Genomic DNA, 22,779 nt, shown 5'->3' with positions numbered 1-22,779 from the left:
ATATATATATAACTCTAAACTCTAATCTCTATTCAATGTTTCCTGGTAATTATTTTAATTTGGGTGTATTTTTGTTAGACAACCAACCCTAAAAACTTAATGATATTAGTTTTGTTTTTGTTACCATTTTTAAAACTTTATCTCAATAGAGATAGTTATCAATCACTTATATATTCAAAATCATCTACTAATCTAAAAAATGTGAAACTTCAAATTCACTTGCAAATTCCAATAATCTTTCTTGGATTATCATTGATCAACCTCCCTCAAATAATCATCTATTGCTATATTTTTGTTCAACGTGACTATGTTAGAAACAACTTATTCTCCAAATATTTACGCAAGTGTACGATAGTGTCTACTTTGGATATACATTCTCATAGTTTTGCTTTTAGTATCATCTTTTTGTTAATTCCGCTTATTTGTTTGGTCCAACAAATATTTAAATCTTATCCTGAATTATATATATATATGACTTATAGTCGACATCCATTTTATAAAATATATATATATACACCTCCTATACATTCTGACAGCTTGTTTGTTAATACCCAACTATCCTATAGGCTGCTTGAAACATTTTTCTGTACTGTAAAAAAACAAATGACCGACCACAGCACTCCAAAAAAAGAATAACAACGGCCGACCACAGCACTCCAAAAATTGTTCACAAAATTCCGTTTCAAAGTTAAAAATAAATAAATAAACAAAGAAAAACAACTTTTTTTCAAAAGTTGGATATAAAACTTGTATACCTTGTCAAAAATATTTAATCTAAGTACTTTTGATTTCACCTCAAAATATTCTCATACTCACCCTTCACTAATGATGATAATAATAGTATAATATTTTATATCTATACTAGCATATCGGATCAAGAATATAAGTATACCTAATTAATTACATGCATGCATCTACAATATTACAACAATATTTAATTGCGATAGCACTCATTTTGTGCCTCCTTCTCACTATTAACATCAAAGCTCTAAACCCTAAATTATTGTAATTTATTGACATGAACAAAAATAAGTGTTAATCATATGTATCTAAATATATTTATATTTATATTTAATTTTGAAGGCAAGTAGATGATAAGATAAAAAGGAAAAGGCAGTAATAAAATGGAATGTGAGGGATGTTACCTCACACGGCAGGGGTAAAGAGGAACACGAAGAAACAAAAAGGGCTCGGAGGTTGAAGGTTGGGTGATTAAAGGCATGCATACACTTGCTCCTTTTTTGGACTTCAGCTCTTTGTAGGGAACACCCTTTTTGCCTAATCTCGACAATATCAGGACCACCATATATCATTCACCATCTCTTCGGATCTCCTCTCTTGCTTTCATTAAAAAAAGTGATTTACCATCCATTGTTAACTGTTAGTCGACATAAAATTTACAAATATGTTAACATAAAAGAAAATCCATGCACAAATATAACAATGGTTTGTGAGAACACTGTGTTAACTACGTTTATAAAGCAATAGAAAAACAATATATTACTAAAAAGTTCTTTTTTCATAATACAAACGACGTTATACTAGAGTTAGAGAGTTTATATAATCCACTTCTCTAAACAGAGTCATAATCGTATTTGGTTGTTGTTAGCCTCGAATAATAAATTTAAGTTAAAGAAGTAAAAGTAAAGATGAAAATTCATCTTCAGTAACATGATTCAAGCAGAGTTTACGTTGAAAATGTTACTGAAATCTTGTACTAGTTAAATAAGGTGATGGTTATGAATTTATAAGGAACGATAATATCTTCAACAATATGAAAGTTTTTAGAACGTAATCAAAAATAAAGTCACGAAAATTTAACCGACGCACAAACTTACATGGTTTACTAAAAGTGTATCTAACGTTAGAGAGTTCTCACTAACAAATTTAAAGCATTCAATCTAAGTCATACAAAATGCTGGAATTGATACGTCGACGCCTGCACACATGGAGATGTCCTAGGTGGAGGGACCATGTAGCCCACGTGATTGCAGGTGGGTGAATGCTCGATGTAATTCTCTACTCTCAATATGTTAAATATTGAGAGAAGCTGTAAAAGAGAAAAGGTATATTCATACGATTTGCATCTAATGTGGTCCTATTGAATAAAAGGGAAATTAGTTATCAAAAATGCAAATTCCAGCTCACTGTCGTAAAGTCTCGTATTGCCTAGAATATGGGAAGGTTATGGATAAAGAGGTGAACAAGAGGACAATATCTTCATATGAAATTTTGGGTGATTAACTAAAGTCTTGCAATAGCTAGAAAAGGAAAGATTCACGAGCTTAAATTGGGTAAGAGTTTGAATACAGAATCTTCTAGATAACTTGTTGAGATATCATGTTAAAACACTGATTAACCTAAAAGTTTAAGCTAATAAGGTGAAAGTAAATTTAATATCATATATCAAAGACTATCAATAACATCTATTGTAAAGCTATAACAATAACCTCTAGATGTGACGCATTGAAAGTAAGAGATAAGAATACGGTTATGTTTATTTAGAAATTAGACCATATCGTGCTATAAACAAATGTAACCGTATATGTTGTCCCTAAGAAGCTTGCTTCAATCAAAATCGAATCACAAATTGATATAAATGACCACTAATCAGTCTAAATATATTATATGTATTGGCAAAGTAAATTTGATCATTTAAACATATAAAAGATATATATTATATGATTGGGGATAACAAGGACATTCTTTCATACTAGTGATCTCACTAGTGTGGTTGGCAAGATATAAACTTATGATCTCACTAGTGTGGTTGGCAAGATATAAACTTACTTGTGCATACTTTATTACTCTAATATGATATGTATTTCAACTCAAAATTAAATGATAATGAAAAGCAATTCTCATGTCATTTTATATATGAAGATTATAAGATTCATTAATTTTTTTAACATGAGATTCTCAACGTCGCTACAAAAATTAAAACTTATGATCGAGGTAATACTACGTTAATGACAAACATTTTGAAAATTTCAGTCTAAAAGTTTAACAAAAAAAATTGACCAAAAGTGGCCAAATTTACTTCATCCCTTAAGAGTCTACTAATGTTTTATGCAAGGGCTTTTTCTTCACAATATCCTTTCACTTTTCACTAAGGATAAATACACAAAAAATTCACATCAATCCTTTAACCGGGCCAGCGTATCTCCAGATAAACCAACCCCCCTTCACATGGATAGCTCGTGAAATGTAAGTGGGTTGAGCCCCTTCCTTTTCATTCATTGACTTGTTTTTAAATAAAGAACTATATTTCTGTAGAGTAGTGTAGTGTAGTGTCTACTATTTTACAAAGATTCTTCACTATATATAGAAAAGTGAAAATAACATATTAGAGAGATTCTTCCTAAAAAATCAAACCAAACCACACGAATGGTTCTTGTAACCTAAAATAGCACCCTCAAGAGAATCCCTGTACCCTCATATTTAAATTCCCATTAGGTCCCACAATATCTAGATTCTATGCCAAAAGCCAAACATTCCTATCATTAAATTAAATTTAAATTAACAAACCGCACTCCCAAGAGTATTTTCTTCTTGTTTTATTTGCTCAATTGCTTATATATATAAACCCCCCTCTCCTCCTTCATTTCACCAAGAAAAGCTATAAAACTTAAGACACACAAAGGCATCAAGAAAGAAACATGTCTGGGGTTTGGGTTTTCAAGAACGGCGTAATTCGATTGATTGAAAACCCTCAAGCGGATTCCGATGGAAGGCTAGGGAACTCGAGGCGATCGAAGGTTTTAATACACTTACCGACAGGTCAGCCCGTGACATCTTACTCTTCGCTAGAGAATATCCTAACATCATTGGGATGGGAAAGGTACTATGGTGGTGATCCAGAGCTTTTCCAGTTTCATAAACGTTCTTCTATTGACCTAATTTCTCTCCCTAGAGATTTTGCCAAGTTCAACTCCATTCATATGTATGACATCGTCATTAAAAATCCAAATCTCTTCCACGTCCGAGATATGTGAGTTCCACACTGCCTTCATGTCTTATAATATTTGTCTCATTAATTCAAGTCTTTGTTGTGCATTTTCATTACCATCGATCTTTGTAACAAAATGGCTGCTCCACTAGGCTAGGTTATTAGGGTTTCCGTGTGATCATGTGTGTTATTGTAATAACTTCATAGGATTAATGTGTTTGTATCATATATATATATCAATAAAAAGAATGGTATGTTTCTTTTTCTTGCTTCAAATTGCATAAAATAATGTGTAAAAATTGAGAGAGGAGGGGAGATTCTCCCACACAATAACAAATGTGGCATTATCTTCTTTCTTTTAGTACAACAATTGTTGAAATGAAGGATCAAACATCTCACTTCTAAAATAGATGATTATTCCGGAGTCGAGTGTTTCTCTATATCTAAGGTAGAGAAAATAGTTAGAGAAAATAGTTTGAAAAGTTTGGGGTATAGGGAAGGTCTATAGTGCTCCATATTAGTGAACTTCAATCAAAACATTTTATTAAATTCTAGGTTAAACTTGACCAAAAACTTAACACTGGTTTACGATAAATTTAAATAAATCAACATTCTAGAGACCCAATAAATAAAATTAGTATTAGATGCGAGAAGGTGAATGTGTTATTGGTTCATCTAATTGAAATATTTAGGTGTGCCTGTTGAAAGGAGAAGAGTTCCTTTTACTTTAATTCTGTATTACCGATTAACTTAAATGGGGAAGCTGACTAGTAATGATAAACACTTAACAATTGGGACGGTAACAAAACTTACAATTAATGAGATAATATAGAGGAATTTTTATGGTAGTCAAATATAAGGAAATTTTTGTGGGAAGTACGAGGGTTTTATCATATGAAAGAGTGAGGAAGGTGATCGTCTCATGCTTTTCCGCAAAAGGCCATATCCATAACCCAAATAAATAGCTTCCAAATTAAGTTTGTTTGGATCTAGAATCTGGTTTAAGAGGGAAGAAAAATTCTTGATGTGTTCATCAAACACCCGGAAGGAAAACAAATTACCGATTCAGAAGTATTTGAATCTTTTTTTTCAAAAAAATTATTTGTCTTAAAACATCGACCTATTCGTTTATTATTTTCAGGTAGTAACAACACTGAAATACTATCCCTTCATCCTTAGCTTTTTTGGAATAACTACCATGGGGTTTGAGTTAGCTGCCCTAATCCACCAGTTTGGGCTCCTTTTCCCTTCATATTCCATTTGCAAAATTTAATGAATCATGTTTTTTTATACATGAAATATATGAGGTTGTTTGAAAGATTTTGAAATGCAGATTGTGATTATTAAAAATCTAAAAGGTGTTGGAATGAGTGAGGATTGATGGAGAGCAAAATGAAAATAGAATTATGAGATGGTAGAAAAATTAGTTAGTTTTGAAAGTGTAGAAGAGAAATAAATTAGGGTTGAAACACTCCATCTAAATATAAAGTTTTAAGTCTAATTTATAATATAAAACTCATTATAAATTGGTCATCAACTTCATCATTTCTATACTATCTAAATTACGGTAACACAATAAATGAGTTAAATACTCAAAAAATATACCACTATCGACAATTCATTTAACTTACTTAAACATACCACAGCGAAAATAGAATGCAAAATAGTGTATAACACATTGATTTTGGATGTTACATTAATAACAAGAAAAGACTAGTAAAAGCACAATAAATCATGATCATTAAATTACTTTTTCCAAAACGATATCATACCACAGATAAAGACAAAGAAATTATCCAAACGAAAAAGGGAAAACCGGAGAGGAAGGGGCTGCAGTGTAAATAGAATCAACTTTCAATCATATACAAAAGGCCCTACGGAGTAGGATTTTGATTGGGAATAATACCAACATACGTGAGGTCCCCAAGGAATAGCGAAAGAGAAATGGGTTTTCACGTGACAAACCAAGTGCAAGGGTGCCTACGGGTTAAAATATGACGTGATTTGTGAGGAATTATATGAAATTTTTTGTCGGCCTTATATGCACGTGCAAATCACTCCCCCATCCACAAGAAAAACAAGGTGTGCCTTATTTGCCTTGTTCCTAGTGTCAAGAATATTTTTTTAGGTTGGGCATTTAGGTATCCTTTTGAAAGTTAACTAATTGTATATGAATTTTTAGAAAGTAAATCTAAGTAGACTTAGGTTAAATAATATCTATTTTCTCCGTTTACATTTATTGTTTTTCAGTTAGATAATTAGGGTTGAACAATAGTTGATTGAAGTCGATCTTATGACAAAATTGCTATTGAATTGATTATGATTGGTTTAGTAAATGTTCAAACTAATTTTGACTATCGAATAATAAAAGTCAGTGATAGATTTGTTTTGTTCGGTCGAATTCTTTAAAATAGTTGAAATTTATCATAACTAATTTTTTCCAAATCAACACCAACCAAACAATTTGTCCCTTTCTCTGACCAACTTCTATTCACTCGATCCAATTTTTCGATATATTATACTCACACATAAAAATAGTATTTAAGTGCATTGCACTTTTTTTCACTCGTTTTCCAATCACATACCACAATTGTTTTAAAAGTATGGTTGGAGTTTAGACCCTCGGTTGGTTGCAAAGTTAAACCCAAAAAAATTGATACAAACACATTAGCTTTTTCTTCAATCATATCATTCACACACACATATATACTAAACTTAATTCATCAAAAGTTTGGCTGACTACCTAATATTTGATTTTACCACAAAGATAGGGGAAAATAGGTCTATCTATTTATGATGAAAATTCAAACCTCTGAATTTTTAAGTAGACAAAATTCTTGAATTGTTTTAAATGGAAGTCGTGTTCTAAAAAGTCCTATTCTAGGATCTTCTCTTAGATAAAAAAAAATTATGTTAGGCTCCACCATCAACTATCCAAAAATGAAAACTACTTTTAGTATTTTAATTTTCACTTTGTTCTAGTGTCAAAAAAATAACTAAAAAATCAATAATTGAATGGTAGCCATCTAGCTAGAGTCAACCTAGTTGTCCCATAACTAACCTATCAAAAATGATCTTTAATGGGAGAAACTACCTTGGCCGCTTTATGTTATAATCCTTAATCGTCCTAGGGTTCCAAAATCCTAATTGACCACACCCATTGGCCATTGCAGTGAATTCACTGAACGACCATGGTTTAATTATCACAATAACAGAGTATGGTCGTGTTATAATTAAGCTCGATTTGTCACTATGGTGAAAGAATTGGCAGTCAACTTCATCATCTCCAGTATATTGCTATGTTAACGCAATGAATGAGTTGAAGCACTCGAAAAAAAGAGTATGGCTATCCCAATCAGAGATTCATCTCATTTTCGAACGAAAACAAAAGATCTAATTATACCTATATTCTAAAATTTCTCAAAATTCTGTCTCCTAGTACATTCCAAGCAATCAGAAACTACTTTCCACGCGTAAGCAGTCTAAGATCAAAGCAGAGAACAATGAGAAGCGAAATCCAATATTCCGCTTCAGTTTAATCGATTCAATTCAGACTATGAGAAATGAGGAAACTAGATCGAGCTTGTCAAATTCATTCTAAACTTCACAATTATAGATCACTAATTTATTTCCCTAAAATTTTATCAGGAAACAAAACCATCGACAGATATATCAATACAGCGGCGAGAAAGATGTAGAACAAATGAGGCTTACTTGTACAGGATCAAAAGCATGTTTGTGATGGGGCAGTTACTTCCGGCGCTGATTTAACTCCATTATTGCCGCAGAAAAATAACGTCGCTGTAAAATTCAAATTCATTTCGGAACTTCAAAATTACAGACCACTAATTTCCTTTCCTTCTGTTTTATCAACAAACAAAAACAATGACGACAAATACAACAATGATATATTTCTGATGTGGATGTAGAACTCAACAGATAATAGAATGCTTACTTTTATCATAACAAAATCGTGTTTGTGAAATTGTAGTTACTTCCACCGCCGATTTAACTCCCCGGTCGCAGAAGAGCGTCACGGCGAAAGTAGTAAAGAAGGGAGTCGAAGATATACTGTGGAGGCAGTTTGTGAAAGAGCAATTCGCTTCCCGCCAGTATGGCCATTTATTTTCCCTCTCGATTTATAGGTAAAGAATGAAACGTACGGGATTTTGAGGGGTTGAGGGTTATCAACCCTTTCCCCAAACAATAAAAATGGGTTATTGGACTTTAAAAAGATTTGAAATTTAACCTTCAAACTCTAATTATTTCAGAAATTAAACCTATTACTTTTTAATTTAACGCTATAATTTATACAAAATTTCACAAATATAATTTAAGTTTGAAGGTATGATTTGACCCATTTCTAACGAGTTTGACGACTCAATTTTTTAAATTAAAAATTTAAGAATATGATTATAAAATTTCTTTGTTTAAACGTGAATGCATATACTCGTACTAAAATCTAAAATAAGTTATAACTTATAAATTTTAATTTTTGGGAAATTGTTTCAAATGATAAAACTAGTGAGTGTAATAAATTTGTATGGTCTATAAGAAATACATTGATATATTTGTGACTAGTTTAATTTATTTTTCTATATTAAAAAAGAACTTTGATTTTTTCCATATTTTTCAATTTGAGATTTCTATAATTTTGTTCATTAATGAAAAATTAGTTATATCGAAATATAATGAACATATCCAAAATATTTATGTATCACGTGTAGTCGTCAATTATCAATTCAATGAAGATTTTGAAATCGAGATTAACAGATCCCTACATAACTTTGTTGAATCATTAACGATGAAGTATGACTTACGAGAATAACCCATATTGATCAACTAATAAACCAATCTAAAGATTCACCTGCTTTCATGTTTGTAGCTATTAGGTTAATATAGTCAAATTTGATAAAGTAGCCTTGGACAACAATTTTGTAAATATAATAATTAAAGATAGATGAATCTTTTTAAAAAACTTCAAATATAGCATAATCTATTAACGATAGACTTTTATCGTCCATAAATGATAGAATTTAATCGTCCATAATTTCTTATGGTTAATCTCACAAAATTAGCTATATTTACCGTCTTTAAAAATAAAAAAAGATTATTATTATTTACTTGATTATTTTAAATTTAAGTAATTATAATTTATGACTATTTTAAAAATAATAATTAAGGATATAACAACATTTAAAAAAATTACAAATATAACAAAACTATCGTGGATAGACTTGTATCACTAATAGACTCCTATAGTCTATTACTGATAGACTTCTATCATGGATAGAATTTGATAAATTTTATTATATCTGTAATTTTTTAAAAATATTATTATATACTTAATTATTTTTAATCCCGTTGTTAAATTTGCAACTATCCATTAAATTTATTAGTTATATTTGCAACATTTTTCATTTAATTGAGGGATAGTTGCAAATTTAGCCACTAGGTACGAAATAATTAACTATCTAGCAATATTTTAAAAAAATTGCAAATATATTAAATTTTGTCAAATTCTATAAGTCTATCACTCATAGATCAAATTATAAATATTGGTCTATCATTGATAGATCATATAAATCTATCAACAATACAAGTCTATCCGTATGTTATATTTACAATTTTTTTAAATATTGTTATATATTTAATTATTATTACTAAAATAACTATCCATTTTAACTACCTTTAATTGAAGGGATAATTGCAAATTTAGCAATTAAATTCAAAATAATTAAGTATATAGCAACATTTTAAAAAAATTGTAAATATAGCAAAATTTGTCAAAATCTGTAAATGATAGAATCTATCACTGATAGATCATGTTGTAAAAATTGATATATCACCGATTGACCATACGAGTCTATCAGCGATAGTTTTACTATATTTACAATTTTTTTAAATGTTGCTATATCTTTAATTATTATTCATCGAATGGTCATTCATTACAATTACCCTTAATTGAACCTTGAGGGGGCTTTGGGCCCAAACTTTAAGTCAACAATTGCCCTGTTGGGATGTGAACCTCTTAAAGCCATGAACTGTCGAAACAAAGGCAAATGCCACTTCAGCCGCGAATTTTCTCTACTTTATCAAAACTAAATAAAGTAACATACGCGTAAGCTTCAACTCCCCATAGTGTTTTATCCTAATTTTGTGAATTTTTTATTTTAACATACAACTTCTCAATTTTTGTAAATGGTTCTTTTTTTAAAATTAAAAAATCGAGAAACTGTTAACAAAAATTTATAAAAAAACCAAATTCATTACACTAGTGAAGGATAAAATAAATGTGCAAGACTCTCTTGGTTGGTAAAAGCTAAAAGCATATGACATAACCTTTTGAATTTCAATAAAAAAAAAAACTATCAAATTGTGTTCATGTAAAATTTTAATACATATCTTAAATGATAAAATTATTAAAAATATTTTATTTAAATAAAATATAATTTTTAATTTATTAAACAGGGAAGAATTTGAAATTGGTTATATTTATAAATATTATTTTACTATCTAAATAATAATAATAAAAGAAAAGTATATGTAAAAGTTCACCAATTAAATTTTTAAAAGATTATTTGAAAGAATGATAATGACATTTTTTATATTAGGAAAATTATCCGTTTAGTTGTATCCTCTCATTTTCACTCGTCCGAGTCGTCTCTCTCCTCCATCCACCCTTTTTGTCTCTTTGAACTTTTCAAGTGTAACGTACACGTAAGCTTCAACCTATGTATCAATGGCTAAACTATTCCTGTGGACGGGATCAATCAATCATCAAGCACTCCTAATTATGAGGTTCCCGCTTGCCCACATCGATTCGCACGAATCTCGAGCATCGAGCATCGACTTTAACTGATTTTTGAAGTTGATCGTTTGCTGTTCCTCTCCGGCAACTCCATTTTTCCTTTCATTCTTCAGATTTTAGGGTTTTGGTTTTTCGTTCTTCAGATATGGATTTTGTACTTGCGAATTGCACGCATGCCGTTTCGTTTTCTGCTAAACAACACAGCTTGAAAGGTAGGAGTAAGACTGTGCGGGGAAGGAAGCAGAGGTTTTCTGTGATTCGAATTTCTAATTCTGCAGCTGAATTTTCCGGTAGCAAAGCTGCAAGTTCCGGTGATAAAAAGGATTGGCAGGTGCCGAAATCTAGTACTGCCTTGGAGTTGCTAGATATCGAGCGTGGTGTTTGCATACCATTTCGCAAGTATTCTCCCGAGACAGTACGAATTTTTTAACAGTACTTTGTAAGAACTGAATGTGTACTTCACTTTTGCGTATTCGTGTCTTTCTTGTGAATTTTGCCGGTTTTCGGGATCTTATTCTTTACTGTCTGTGACTGATGTTATTTCGCGCCATTGTTATATCTCTCTGATAATTTCGTGGTGTGATATGATGATAACAATTTTTTAGTATTATTTTGCAAAATTAGGTTGAAATTCACTGACATTGAATGTTTAGCACATGATGGTGTTGAAAAATAGTACTAAGTTAAGCATGTCATGTGTGATTGTTTGAATCTTATATTAGGTGAGGAATAAGGTATTGGAATCCAGAGGAGCTGTCTTGTCTCTCATTTCTCGCGGTGTGGAGATTGTTTGGAATCTTGGATTATACTGGTCTATATTGATGTATGACTGCTTTGTCGGAAGGGATGAAGAGGTCGTTCCATTTCGTGCTCAGCAGCTTAGAAAACTCTTGTGTGATCTGGGGCCTTCGTTCATTAAAGCTGGGCAGGTATACTGGTTTAAAATATACCCTATGTCTCATCGACCTATAATTGTTTGAAGTTCGTAATAAATGATTTTGTTGAATGTAGTCTAAATCTGTTTTTATTGTACTTTTCTGCTACTGTCGCCATCTGCTTCCTCCATTTACAACTTTTGAACCTTTCATAAGTTCAAGAAAGTGTCATGGATGCCCTGAGCTCTGTCCACTCAAGCCAATATTCTAAGCTTTATTTCTAGCTTGAACTGGATCTTTCTTTTTTTTTGCAAAGGTATTGTAATAAATGCTGGGGTGGGGATTTGAACCCGGGACCTCTTGTCCACAGGAACATACAGGTGCCAGTTGAGCTAAGCTCATGTTGGCGTACTGGATCTTTCTTACATTTTCTAATTCATGATATTTACCAAAATAAGCTCAAATATACCCCGGCCTGTACCACTGATCAAAAGTTACCTCGGAGTAATTGATGTATAAAAAGAGTTAAAAGCTTATTTTGAGTAGCCTTTGTTTCAAGTAGTGTAAGCTCTATTTGTCATGTGTTATAGAAAAAATATATGCTCTGTGAAGTAATCGATGTATAAAAAGAGTTAAAAGCTTATTTTGAGTAGCCTTTGTTTCAAGTAGTGTAAGTTCTATTTGTCATGTGTTATAGAAAAAATATATGCTCTGTGAAGCATACATACCTTTTCAACATGTCGGGCTGTCTTGATCTTTCTTCCATTTGACAGGTTCTTGCCAACAGACCTGATATTATTAGAGAAGATTATATGAATGAACTTTGCATTCTTCAAGACGATGTTCCGCCGTTTCCTAACGAGGTTGAATGTTATTAGCAGTTAATAAATTTGAAACATCCTTGCACGGGATCTTCTACTTTTCTGATAATTTCATTTGGTCTGGCATTGGGTAGGTTGCTTTCAGTATCATAGAAGAAGAACTGGGTCGTCCTCTTGAAGCTGTTTTTAGCAAAATTTCGTCACAGACAATAGCAGCAGCAAGTTTGGGTCAAGTTTACCGAGCTACTCTACGAGACTCTGGCGAGGACGTTGCTATCAAGGTTCTGATTACTTACATTAACATTATTATTTTCCTCACATTTTCTGAAAGTTTACATTAGAGTTTTCATTCCCGTTTGGAAAATCTTAGCCTCAGTATTAGTAATACAATTTGTCTTCAGGTTCAAAGGCCTAAGATCGAGCCAATAATATACCAGGATCTTTTTCTCTTTCGTACACTGGCTTCTTTTTTAAACGGCATCAGTCTACAAAAACTTGGTTGTAATGCAGAGCTCATAGTTGATGAATTTGGTGAGAAGCTATTAGAGGAGCTTGATTATACTTTGGTATGTATCTGAACCGTCCTCTGTAGCAAAGTCATTCTGGGCCATATTGCATTGGAGCAACCATAAACTGAAAGCATGTTGGAAGACAAATTTTTTGTCTCACTGTTTAATATTTATGCTAATTTTGATTTTCTAATGCAGGAAGCCCGTAACCTTGAGGATTTTATTGAAAACTTCAAAAATGATCCCACTGTAAAAATTCCTCGTGTCTACAAACAACTTTCTGGTTCACGAGTTTTGGTGATGGAATGGATTGATGGTATCCGCTGCACTGATCCACAGGTTTGATTGTTAATATGGTTATTTTGGTTCATGATCCTTTTAGGTACTTCTTGAAGTATTAACAATTTACTCGTACAAAACCAGGCTATCAAGGATGCTGGCATTGATGTCGACGGATTTTTAACAGTTGGAGTTAGTGCAGCGTTGCGGCAATTGCTAGAATTTGGGTTATTTCATGGTGATCCCCATCCTGGAAACATTTTTGCAATGCGTGATGGACGTATAGCATATGTGGATTTTGGAAATGTTGCCGTGCTCAGTCAGGTAAGTTTTCATCCTTTGGAAAATTGAATGAAAATATTTATCTCCCTTTCTCTCATCTTTTTTGTGGTATTGCTTTTCCTATCCATCAGCTAAATAAACAGATCCTGATTGATGCTGTTGTACATGCTGTAAATGAGGATTACGCTGAAATGGCAAATGACTTCACTAGGCTCGGGTTTCTGGCCCCTGGGACAGATGTTGCTCCTATCATTCCGGCATTAGAAGCAATTTGGCAAAATTCTGCTGGGAAAGGGTTATCCGATTTTAATTTCCGAAGTGTCACTGGTAACGCCACTAGTACTTTATATGATTGTGTGAAGTTTCAATATAGTATAAAACTTTTAAGTTGACAGAGTACCGATTAAGTTGGAGAACCATAACATAGAATTGATGTGATATCTGCTTCATGTGCTCCAGGCAAGTTCAATCAATTGGTCTATAATTATCCTATCCGAATACCTGAGAGGTTTTCTCTTGTTATCCGATCTCTCTTGACTCAAGAGGGAATTTGTTTTACTCTCAAGCCCAACTTCAAATTTCTTGAGGTGAGGTTATGTATTTTTTAGTTCTACTTAAGGTGCATATGCTTCTATATTCTTGTGGTATTTTTCTTTGCTAGTAAAAGGATGAAAAATTATACTTCTACCACATATTAAATTGAAAAGGCTACGGCTAGTTGATTGGCAAACACCTTATCTCAGTAACGAATTCTTAGTTATATATACTATAAAGTAATTGAGTGTCTGTTGGTTTTTCTGGCCGGGCAGTTTTTTATTCTTCAAACTTTTTTTCTTCCAAATATCTTCAACCAGCTAAAGAAAAACTAATTGTTATATAATGATTAAAATTTGGAGTAAACCGTGAGGATTAAATATGCTTCGGTATCAAGTGGATAGCAAATTTTCCTAGGTTGAGTATTAATACCCGCAATCCATTTTACAGGAAATGAGATTGTTAATAAATGAGTATATCATTGTCCCACGTCTAGAATGGTTCCAATGAGTGAATGAAGTGCGCTTTTCCCTTTTCTTTTGGTAGGTGGGAGGAACGTTGAAGCAATTGATTTCATTACTTGCTTGGTTAACTTAACTGTGCAGTAGGTTTTGTGAAAAACGTTTCAATGCTCTTCTTTGTTGGTTTATGTTTCAGAACATTTGAGTGGTCGAAAGACTCTTGATTGATGGATGGAGTTGAATTTTTAATATGTGGGGGTCGGGGGCCTTTATCTAAATACTTGAATATTCCTAAGCTACTGATCAAGTTCGTCAGTGTCGTTCTATAAATTCCTTGGCCCTGGACATATAACAAAATCAGTTTCTTTCCCACTTCACAAATTTTAGTTTGTTGTTTCTAAAGTAAACGGGTATATTAAATTGAAAGCAATAATGGACTTCTAAGCGCTACCTTTGCTTGCATTGCCCTATCCTTATATACTTATTTCTCTTGTTGAGAATCTGATCTCCATCCTCATGTTTTCCATACATTCTTCTCTATTTGTTTCTCAACAGGTTGCATATCCATACATTGCAAAGCGCCTTTTGACAGATCCAAACCCTACTTTACGTGAACGCCTCATTCAGGTTCGATGAACACTGTTGCTACCTAGATTATTATGACACGTTTGGGTTAAAATTGTTCTTGGATACTATTTCCACATTTTCTCTGGTGGAGCTATCAACTGATTACTGATTAATAGTTCCTTAACATGTCAATTTCTTTCTTGCTCTTCAGGTTTTATTCAAAGATGGAATGTTTCAGTGGAAGCGTCTTGAGAATCTTATAGTGCTTGCTAAAGAGAACGTCGTTAAGATGAGCAGTAACCCAGCGTTGCAGAAGAAAGACCTGTTTGTGACATTATATAGCCAGTCTCGTATAATGTTATTTCCGGCTAAATACCATTAACTTGTTCTTTCTTGGACAACCTTTTTCAGGCAAGGTTCAAGACAAGTTGTGAATAAACTTGACCTCAAAGATACAATCAAGGATGGTGCTCGCCTATTTCTCATTGACGAAGGAATCCGCCGACAGCTGCTTCTTGCTTTGACTGAAGACTCACAGCTTCACGTGCAAGAGGTCAGTAATTTCCTTCCTTTCCCTTCCCTTCTTCATTTGATTCTACTGCAATAAGATCGCTAAAGTGCCATGTTTTCTTTCTTAGCTTGTCGATGTCTACAGATTACTTGAAGATCAGATAGACATACCATCAATGGCTTTGGAAGTAGCCCGAGGTAGACTTTTACACTCATTAATCATTCCAAATATTCACATTTAGTCTATCTAACTTCTACATGGTCGAAATCCAACATAACGTTCTTTCCCCCACAACTGGGGCTGTTGCTGCAGATTTTCCATCAGTTGTTCGGGACCTAATGTTGGCTTGGACCGAATCCGTTCTATCGGACAGATAATGGATATACATAGACCTGTTTAGAGACGTATAGAAATACAATTTAGATTCATTCAGAAAGCCAGTACTGATCATATTACATGTAGCTTTGTTCCATTTTACATCAAAATCTTTGAAAAAGAGCATTTGTAAATCAAAGGAAGGTATTATATCTTTATAGGCATATCATATATATGTATTGAAAACTGTTTTGAGTATAAAAAGTTGTATTTGTAGTTGTGTATTATCGAGTTTGATGTTCGTTTCTTTTACTCCAACGTATTTTTTCAGGAGAAAAACGACAAAGAAAAGATTAATCTTGTAGTTATGACTTCAAGCTCATGAGTATGCCAAGCCAAAATATTAACTAGGCAAATGATTGTCTGTTTGCTTATGCAAGTGGACAATTGAAACTAAGGCCGACGGCATCATTTATATGGAGAAAAATCTCGGGACAAAATGATGTAAGTGTCATTTTCATCCGATTTACCCAATTTGTCTTTCTAAGGTTGAATTAATCATAAGTTCAGTCCTTGAAAAATTGAAGTTTATATTTCATTAGATCAATTCAATTCCAATTCATATATAATCGACTAGTTTTGACAAAGGAATCTATTGCAGATAAAATTGGGAGGACAGTAGAATAAAAGTGAAACTTGTTTGCAAACCATTTGACTTTTTATTTCTTATTTTTAAAAACTAATCTTATAGACGTCATCTCCCCTCGTAAATTCACATGTTTTATTTTCTAATTTCTATCCCTCTATCTATCTAGAGATGTTTGGATTGTTCGAAACTTTGTCGACATATAGAAGAGAAATACTATCCCCACTCGAACCAAGACATAACTTTTACTTGTTCAAATAACAATTAAGATGGAGCGGGGTCAGGAACAACGGATCTCTTTATGGTAAACAGATTCATTTTGCAAGTTCGTTATTACGGGTAGTTCGTACAATACTTGAATTCTCGATGTGGATGCTACATAGTTGGTTCTCATCCTTCATAGACTACTAGTGTAATTATATGACCAATTATATATTATATTTATAATTTTTTTTTTAAAAAAAAAGTCTTAGTAAAACCTTTAACAAATGAATTACGAAAATTCAAATTTGTAAAGATGAATAAGTGGGCTTATAAAAGAAAGACCCAATTCAAGAGAATCGATAACTACATCAAATATACACTTGTTAATACCAGTACATCAGAGAATTCTTAATTGGCTAGTTGTAAATAGACCCAGACTATGAAACAAAGGATTATCCCGAATCGGCATTTGAATATCAACTATCACTTGAGTTGATCTATGGCTTGCTTCTCCTTGACTTTGTCTTGATATTCTTCATCAACTTGTATCCTATCATAGTGAGCCAACTATACTTCAATACTTGAGCTAATACGATGAGTAATCAATTCAACGAACCACAAAAGATAAAAAATAGGATCTTTCCTTAAGAGATTACTCAATTTATTCTTTGGATGAGGCTACTAATTAGTTAGTTTTTCGATACTTATCTATTGTTAATATAATGAAAACCATGTTTGAGATTTTTCTGTTAATTCAAATCCAACTTGGCTAATCAACCAAAACTTAGAATCACAAACAATTCCCTTTTAGATTGCATACACCTTTTGTCCTTTCTGATACCCTACAATGCTTGGACCCCTCCCCATGGTCTTGGTAAGTCTTGGTCTCTAGGTCTTACTTTGAACAACCTTCAACACTTAATTCAGTAAAAAAAAAATGTTGTTTTTTTCTTTCAAACACATAAAAATAAATTCTGACTAATAATTCAAAATTTTCTTTCACAAATAAAATTAAGGAGAAAATAAGCACCGATTTAAAAATTAAAAAGTAAAATCAAATTACTGTCACATAGAGAGTAAATTGTTCTTTTTTGATATGTTTGTGAAAAACCAAACAGAAAAAAGCTTATCAAAACCTAGCAATCTACGTTAGTTTATTTACAACTTAACCTATAGTTTATCCATTATTAGACTTTTACAAATGAAAAGACAAGTTTCTAAATTAAATATAATAACTACCAATCAGTTTTTTTCCCTCTTTCTCTCTCTGTCAAATGTTATTTTAGTATCAAATCAATTTCCACCTGACTATCTTAATGGAGAAAATAGCAAATGCTCAAAATCATTACACTGCATTTTTGCCAATGCACAAAAATAGCATCAATTGCATCCATTTTAGTAAGAATGGACTTCTTTAGAAGTTGACTTGTGTTTAAAGGGTAATATAATATTTTCCTTCATAATTATAATTTTAACTTGATTCCTATCTAAGCATATCCTATGACACTGACCTCAGGCCAATCCCACATAACTGTGAACAATAACTTTAAAGCTAAACATCAATAATAGATTGAAGTTGGGAAAGAAAGCAAAATGGTTTCGGGTTTGACAACAAAGGAGTACAAAACAGTGTCAAAGCAAGAACATGACGCTTTAGAATATTTGTTGAGCATGTCGATAACCGTAAGTAGTGAGGTTGCAAGAATAAGAAAGTTCTAAATGAAACAAGGGAACAAAATTTAGATCAGCTATACATACACTAACTAAAGCATCAGTTATCATCAGTTTGGCGCCTTTCAATCCATTTTAACAATATAATGAGTAAGCAGAATACATCTTAGAACAACCCCTTCAAAGAAACCAAACAAAAATAAAGAAAGAAAGAAGCCAACAAAATGTAAGAACTAAACGTTTAAACATGACATAATGTAACATGAATTTTAGTACTTTTCTACGTCTAAATGGTTCATCTATTTCCTTAACTCCGCCTCATTTTCCGACGCTGCCATAAAATCACAAGACAACAAGGGAAATATTTGTGAGATAGGAAGGAGAAGAAAATAGAACATCTTGAAGATGTTATGTTGAACGTTAAAACAGAGACAATACAAAACAGTGCAGATCATGGGAAATGCATACCTAGTGGCTAGTTGTCGTAAAAGCGGGAGCGACGTCTTCGGGAACTAGGGATCAGTTAGGAAGATAAATCAATCAAGTTAGAACAACTCAAATATATCGGTATAATGACATCTAAGCTAAACCATTCAACTTGTAGAGCTAGGAACTAGATACAAGAAAAGGAAGTCTCATCTAATTCATAAATGTTATAACGGTTCATTTTCTTTAGTTTTTAAGGTCAATGACAGCCAAAAGCATGTTAAAATAACTAGCTAGACAGGAATACTTGAATAGAGCTCAATGGGGATTCGAAGGGGAATGCATTTTCTCACCTCCTGTGGTTGGAACTACCCCTCGAAGAGACATTTGTAGTCACAATTTCGTCATCAATTTCTTCTACTCCATACTCTGCAAATTCTACAGAGGCCACAGAACTATCATCTGAATTTGACAAATCATTACTTGAACGGCGAGTTCCCCTTCTTGTGTCACCAACTCTTGACCTCCTTCGATTTCTTGAGTTCCTAAAATTATCGAATACTTGGTACAAGATACAAGAGGTCCACCAATTGCCATCGTCCCCAGGGAAATCCTCAAACTCATCTCCACTTTCATCATCTCCATATTCAATCACGTAGTCTCCAAACACCACCCCACGAGGAACTTCTGAGTGGATGGTACTTAAGACATCGATGATTTCAGAGGACTGCTGAAAATTTTCCCAATCAAGTTGTCGAGCAGGGTCGATTTTTGAAGGACGAGCATGAGGATGCTCGGACTGAGCATGTTGTTGTAATTCCAAATACGTGCCCATAAATCTACATTGTTCTTCCTCACAATAACGTTTCTTTTCATCCAACTGTATGCGAGCCTCATCAACCACCTTCCATCCACTAACATCTCCTCTACACAAAGGACAACATAATTTGCAATCATCTTCTGGTGCCGCTGGTTCTGTGTTCATTGGAGGAACTACATCAGATGTTGATGGAGGAATTGTGTTATGTGCATTTTTAAAACGATCAAGGCAATTTGAGTGTAAATGATCCGTGTCGCATACAAAGGGGCGACATCCTTTGTCATACGATGAGCATTGCAGAAGTACAGCATTATGTGGAAAATCCAAGCAAATCGAACAAATCACATCATCCCAGTTAGGACCAAACTGATTACTATCCATGAAAGAGATAGAAAGTTTAGCTCACTTTCATAGAAAAATTCAGTTGAACAAGAAGGAACTATGAGAACCTAGGTTGAATCTAAAATATTAATCAAAGAACCAGAATCTAATCATTGATCAACCAGGCCCAAAATGATTCTGTGCGAGGACAAAACAATACACCGAACACATTTAGAAGTCTAATCCTTGAACCACCATAATTATCTGCACATCTGGACATAACAACAAAACTTGAATTAGGTAACAGTCACTAAAATGATATTCCCGATAAGAACAATGCAATCAACAGTTTCAATTCTACACTTTCTGGACGAAGACTCCAAAGGAACCAAACTTTCCAAAATAAATACGGAACATTAATGCTTACAAATAGCAACACGACTTTCTACTTTGATTTCCCAAAAAACGTGATCCTTTATATTCCGCAAAACTCCATATCCAAAATAACACGGAACGTAAATTCTTGCTAGTAATACAACTTTCTTTTTAAATTTCCCAATAAACAAGATCTTTTATCTTCCCTTCAAGTTTTCATGCTCTACACCACTGTTATAAGAGTTAAAACCCAACCAGCAATCAGATTCCAAATTTCCAATTATTCCATTCAGTCCAAGTCTTTAGCAGATAAAAATCCAGACACAAACCACTGATTTTATCGCATACCCATCTTCTAAAAAGAATAATATCAAAATGACAATTATATATGATCCCAACAGAGAACCCAAGGAAGAGAGTGAAAATAATCTAAAAGTCAATACTCTATAAAATCACAGCCGCCTACCGAGTTTGAAAAGGCCATCGCAACAAAATAATAGTCAATGGCTCAGAACAAACAAGCAAAAAACAAAAACCCTGTCAAAACAAAACGGTGTTCAATGCGATTACCCAATCACCAACATAACAATTGTTTCGAAAACTCAACAACTGAAAGTAAAACGGTCTTCTGACGATCAAGTACCATAAATTTGGCGACGAAATCAGATAAGAAAAAAAAACACACCCAAATCGCCAAGCAAAAATATAAGAAGACAGAATCAAAGAACAATAATTAAGTTGAGATAGAGGAAGAAGCACACAAATCCAATCAAAATCACCTGAAAATAAAAGCATGAATTCAGAGAAAAATTGAAAACCCAGATGGAGATGAGACCTGAGAAAAGAAAGGCGGAGACTTTTCACGCAAGAGAAGAGAGTATCTGCAACTTGAGCCTGTAAAAAGGGTGAGAGAGTCGTCAGAAGGGTGGGGAAGCATGTTCCTCTTTATGTTTATATATATATATATTTCTTCTTCTTACAAATTACATTTATTAATTAACAAATTCACTCAAATAACTATTTTTTCCATATAATTTGTATTTTGTGTATTTCTAAACGAAAATTAATAAACTTATATAATATAATGGTAGAAATTAAGATCTATTTTTAATACTTTACTATTTACCATTTGAGCATTCATTGTATCTATCACTATATGAGTAATTTTGTCCATTTATTTTAACTTTTTGCTATTTTGGTTAACTTTTTAGATCTTTAATTTAAAAAAATAAATAAAGGTGTTTTTGCAATCCCTCAAACCCAAACCCAAACCCAAACCCATGTTTGAAATATTCTCAAAAGTTAATTTGAAAAATATTTTAAATAAAAAACACATGTTTGAAACAATTTTTTTTTCCTTTTGTTTCCTACAGTCACCCATAGTAAATTATGTGAAAAGTGTTATCTATTAACATTTCTTCACCGATGGATTTTGAAAACATAAATATTATAATTATAAGATCGTACCCTATATATATGTAAAAAAGAAATAGTAGTGGAAAACTCATACATATATATGTATGTAAAACATTGTATTTAATACAAACTTAAAAATATAGTAAAAAACACAAATTATAACTATAATAACATGCACCTAAACACAAATTATAATAATCTATATTTAAAATATAATTTTGTTATTATAATCTACTATACTCAAATATAGATTATAATAGTTAACATCTAAAATATACTATAGCAATTTATACTATAATACGTTGTATTCTCGATACATATTACTATAACTTATTTGGAATATCGTTAAAGATTAGGATAAAAATGAAAGAAAAAGGAAGAGAAGTTATTTTAAATTTAGATAATGTTATTTGAGAGAGAGATTAAATTGGCCGTTCCGATGGAGAGTCCGTATTGCTTTCAAACAATCGCTATTGCGAGCCGACGTGGATGGCTGTCATTATTGCAGAGAACTTCTTTTGTTTATTTATTTCTTTATTTTCATCTTTCATAATTTCTTGTGGACTCAATTTTATTTTTTTATTTTTTAAAAAATACGTTTATAAAAAATAATCTAAGAATAAAGCGACCCCTTCATAACCCTTTATTATTAAATCAAATATGACGTTTCACTATTTTGCTATAAATAATTAATTAATTATATTATTTCTTTTACCTATTTGTCTATGTCTTTATTTTTATTGAAAAATACGTCTTTGCATTATATACCCAAATCCTAATCTCATCTCTTTCATCCTTTACCCTTCCCATGAAGTTTACTGTTAATTATTTAAAAACTTTCCTCTTCCATTCTAGTAATCATTCAACGTGGGTTCCAGTAATTTTTATGTATCGTTCTTGTGCATAAACAACTTGAGCATGTGAAGTATATCGTGTTGAAACGAAGGTTCACGAATAACTAAAATGCATATAACTTTTAATAATAT

At 32.4% G+C, this 22,779-nt stretch overlaps 3 protein-coding genes and 1 long non-coding RNA gene across 8 annotated transcripts; 2 read left to right on the top strand and 2 right to left on the bottom strand.

The window, feature by feature from the left end:
• Nucleotides 1-1,124: 1,124 nt before the first annotated feature.
• LOC116402170 lies at nucleotides 1,125-8,078 on the bottom strand. 2 transcript variants are annotated; one of them, XR_004214614.1, is made up of 3 exons: nucleotides 7,905-8,078; nucleotides 7,664-7,750; nucleotides 1,125-1,378 (listed from the first exon to the last, which is right to left on the bottom strand). It is a non-coding gene; the product is annotated as an uncharacterized LOC116402170 (long non-coding RNA). The 2 variants fall into 2 exon arrangements; XR_004214613.1 differs by lacking the exon at nucleotides 1,125-1,378 and adding an exon at nucleotides 1,722-2,050.
• LOC101205799 (flowering-promoting factor 1) lies at nucleotides 3,628-4,087 on the top strand. The gene has a single exon (XM_004138716.3). It carries the CDS (start codon nucleotides 3,660-3,662, stop codon nucleotides 3,993-3,995), a length of 336 nt encoding a protein of 111 aa, XP_004138764.1. The 5' UTR covers nucleotides 3,628-3,659; the 3' UTR covers nucleotides 3,996-4,087.
• A 2,536-nt stretch (nucleotides 8,079-10,614) lies between the features above and the next one.
• On the top strand, nucleotides 10,615-16,201 carry LOC101205089 (protein ACTIVITY OF BC1 COMPLEX KINASE 1, chloroplastic). 2 transcript variants are annotated; one of them, XM_004138713.3, is made up of 14 exons: nucleotides 10,615-11,175; nucleotides 11,483-11,689; nucleotides 12,409-12,498; nucleotides 12,591-12,737; nucleotides 12,858-13,022; nucleotides 13,164-13,304; nucleotides 13,389-13,568; nucleotides 13,658-13,853; nucleotides 13,986-14,113; nucleotides 15,077-15,148; nucleotides 15,300-15,412; nucleotides 15,500-15,641; nucleotides 15,727-15,796; nucleotides 15,912-16,201. In XM_004138713.3, exons 1-14 carry the CDS (start codon nucleotides 10,906-10,908, stop codon nucleotides 15,974-15,976), a joined length of 1,986 nt encoding a protein of 661 aa, XP_004138761.1. In that variant the 5' UTR covers nucleotides 10,615-10,905; the 3' UTR covers nucleotides 15,977-16,201. The 2 variants fall into 2 exon arrangements, with proteins under 2 accessions (XP_004138761.1, XP_011649765.1); XM_011651463.2 differs by having other exon boundaries at nucleotides 10,775-11,199.
• A 913-nt stretch (nucleotides 16,202-17,114) lies between these two features.
• Nucleotides 17,115-21,337, bottom strand: LOC101205331. Of its 3 annotated transcripts, none has more exons than XM_031880818.1 (4): nucleotides 21,213-21,337; nucleotides 19,215-20,274; nucleotides 18,904-18,947; nucleotides 17,115-17,314 (listed from the first exon to the last, which is right to left on the bottom strand). In XM_031880818.1, exons 2-3 carry the CDS (start codon nucleotides 20,060-20,062, stop codon nucleotides 18,911-18,913), a joined length of 885 nt encoding a protein of 294 aa, XP_031736678.1. In that variant the 5' UTR covers nucleotides 20,063-20,274; nucleotides 21,213-21,337; the 3' UTR covers nucleotides 17,115-17,314; nucleotides 18,904-18,910. The 3 variants fall into 3 exon arrangements, with proteins under 3 accessions (XP_031736678.1, XP_011649763.1, XP_011649764.1); XM_011651461.2 differs by lacking the exon at nucleotides 17,115-17,314 and adding an exon at nucleotides 18,485-18,766; XM_011651462.2 differs by lacking the exon at nucleotides 17,115-17,314 and adding an exon at nucleotides 18,485-18,766 and having other exon boundaries at nucleotides 21,157-21,308.
• Between the last annotated feature and the right edge of the window lie 1,442 nt (nucleotides 21,338-22,779).

Source organism: Cucumis sativus, chromosome 2 (assembly GCF_000004075.3).
Source record: "Cucumis sativus cultivar 9930 chromosome 2, Cucumber_9930_V3, whole genome shotgun sequence".
NCBI classification, from domain to species: domain Eukaryota; kingdom Viridiplantae; phylum Streptophyta; class Magnoliopsida; order Cucurbitales; family Cucurbitaceae; genus Cucumis; species Cucumis sativus.
Note: the sequence above shows the minus strand (reverse complement) of the source record. Positions and strands in the feature narration are given on the sequence as shown.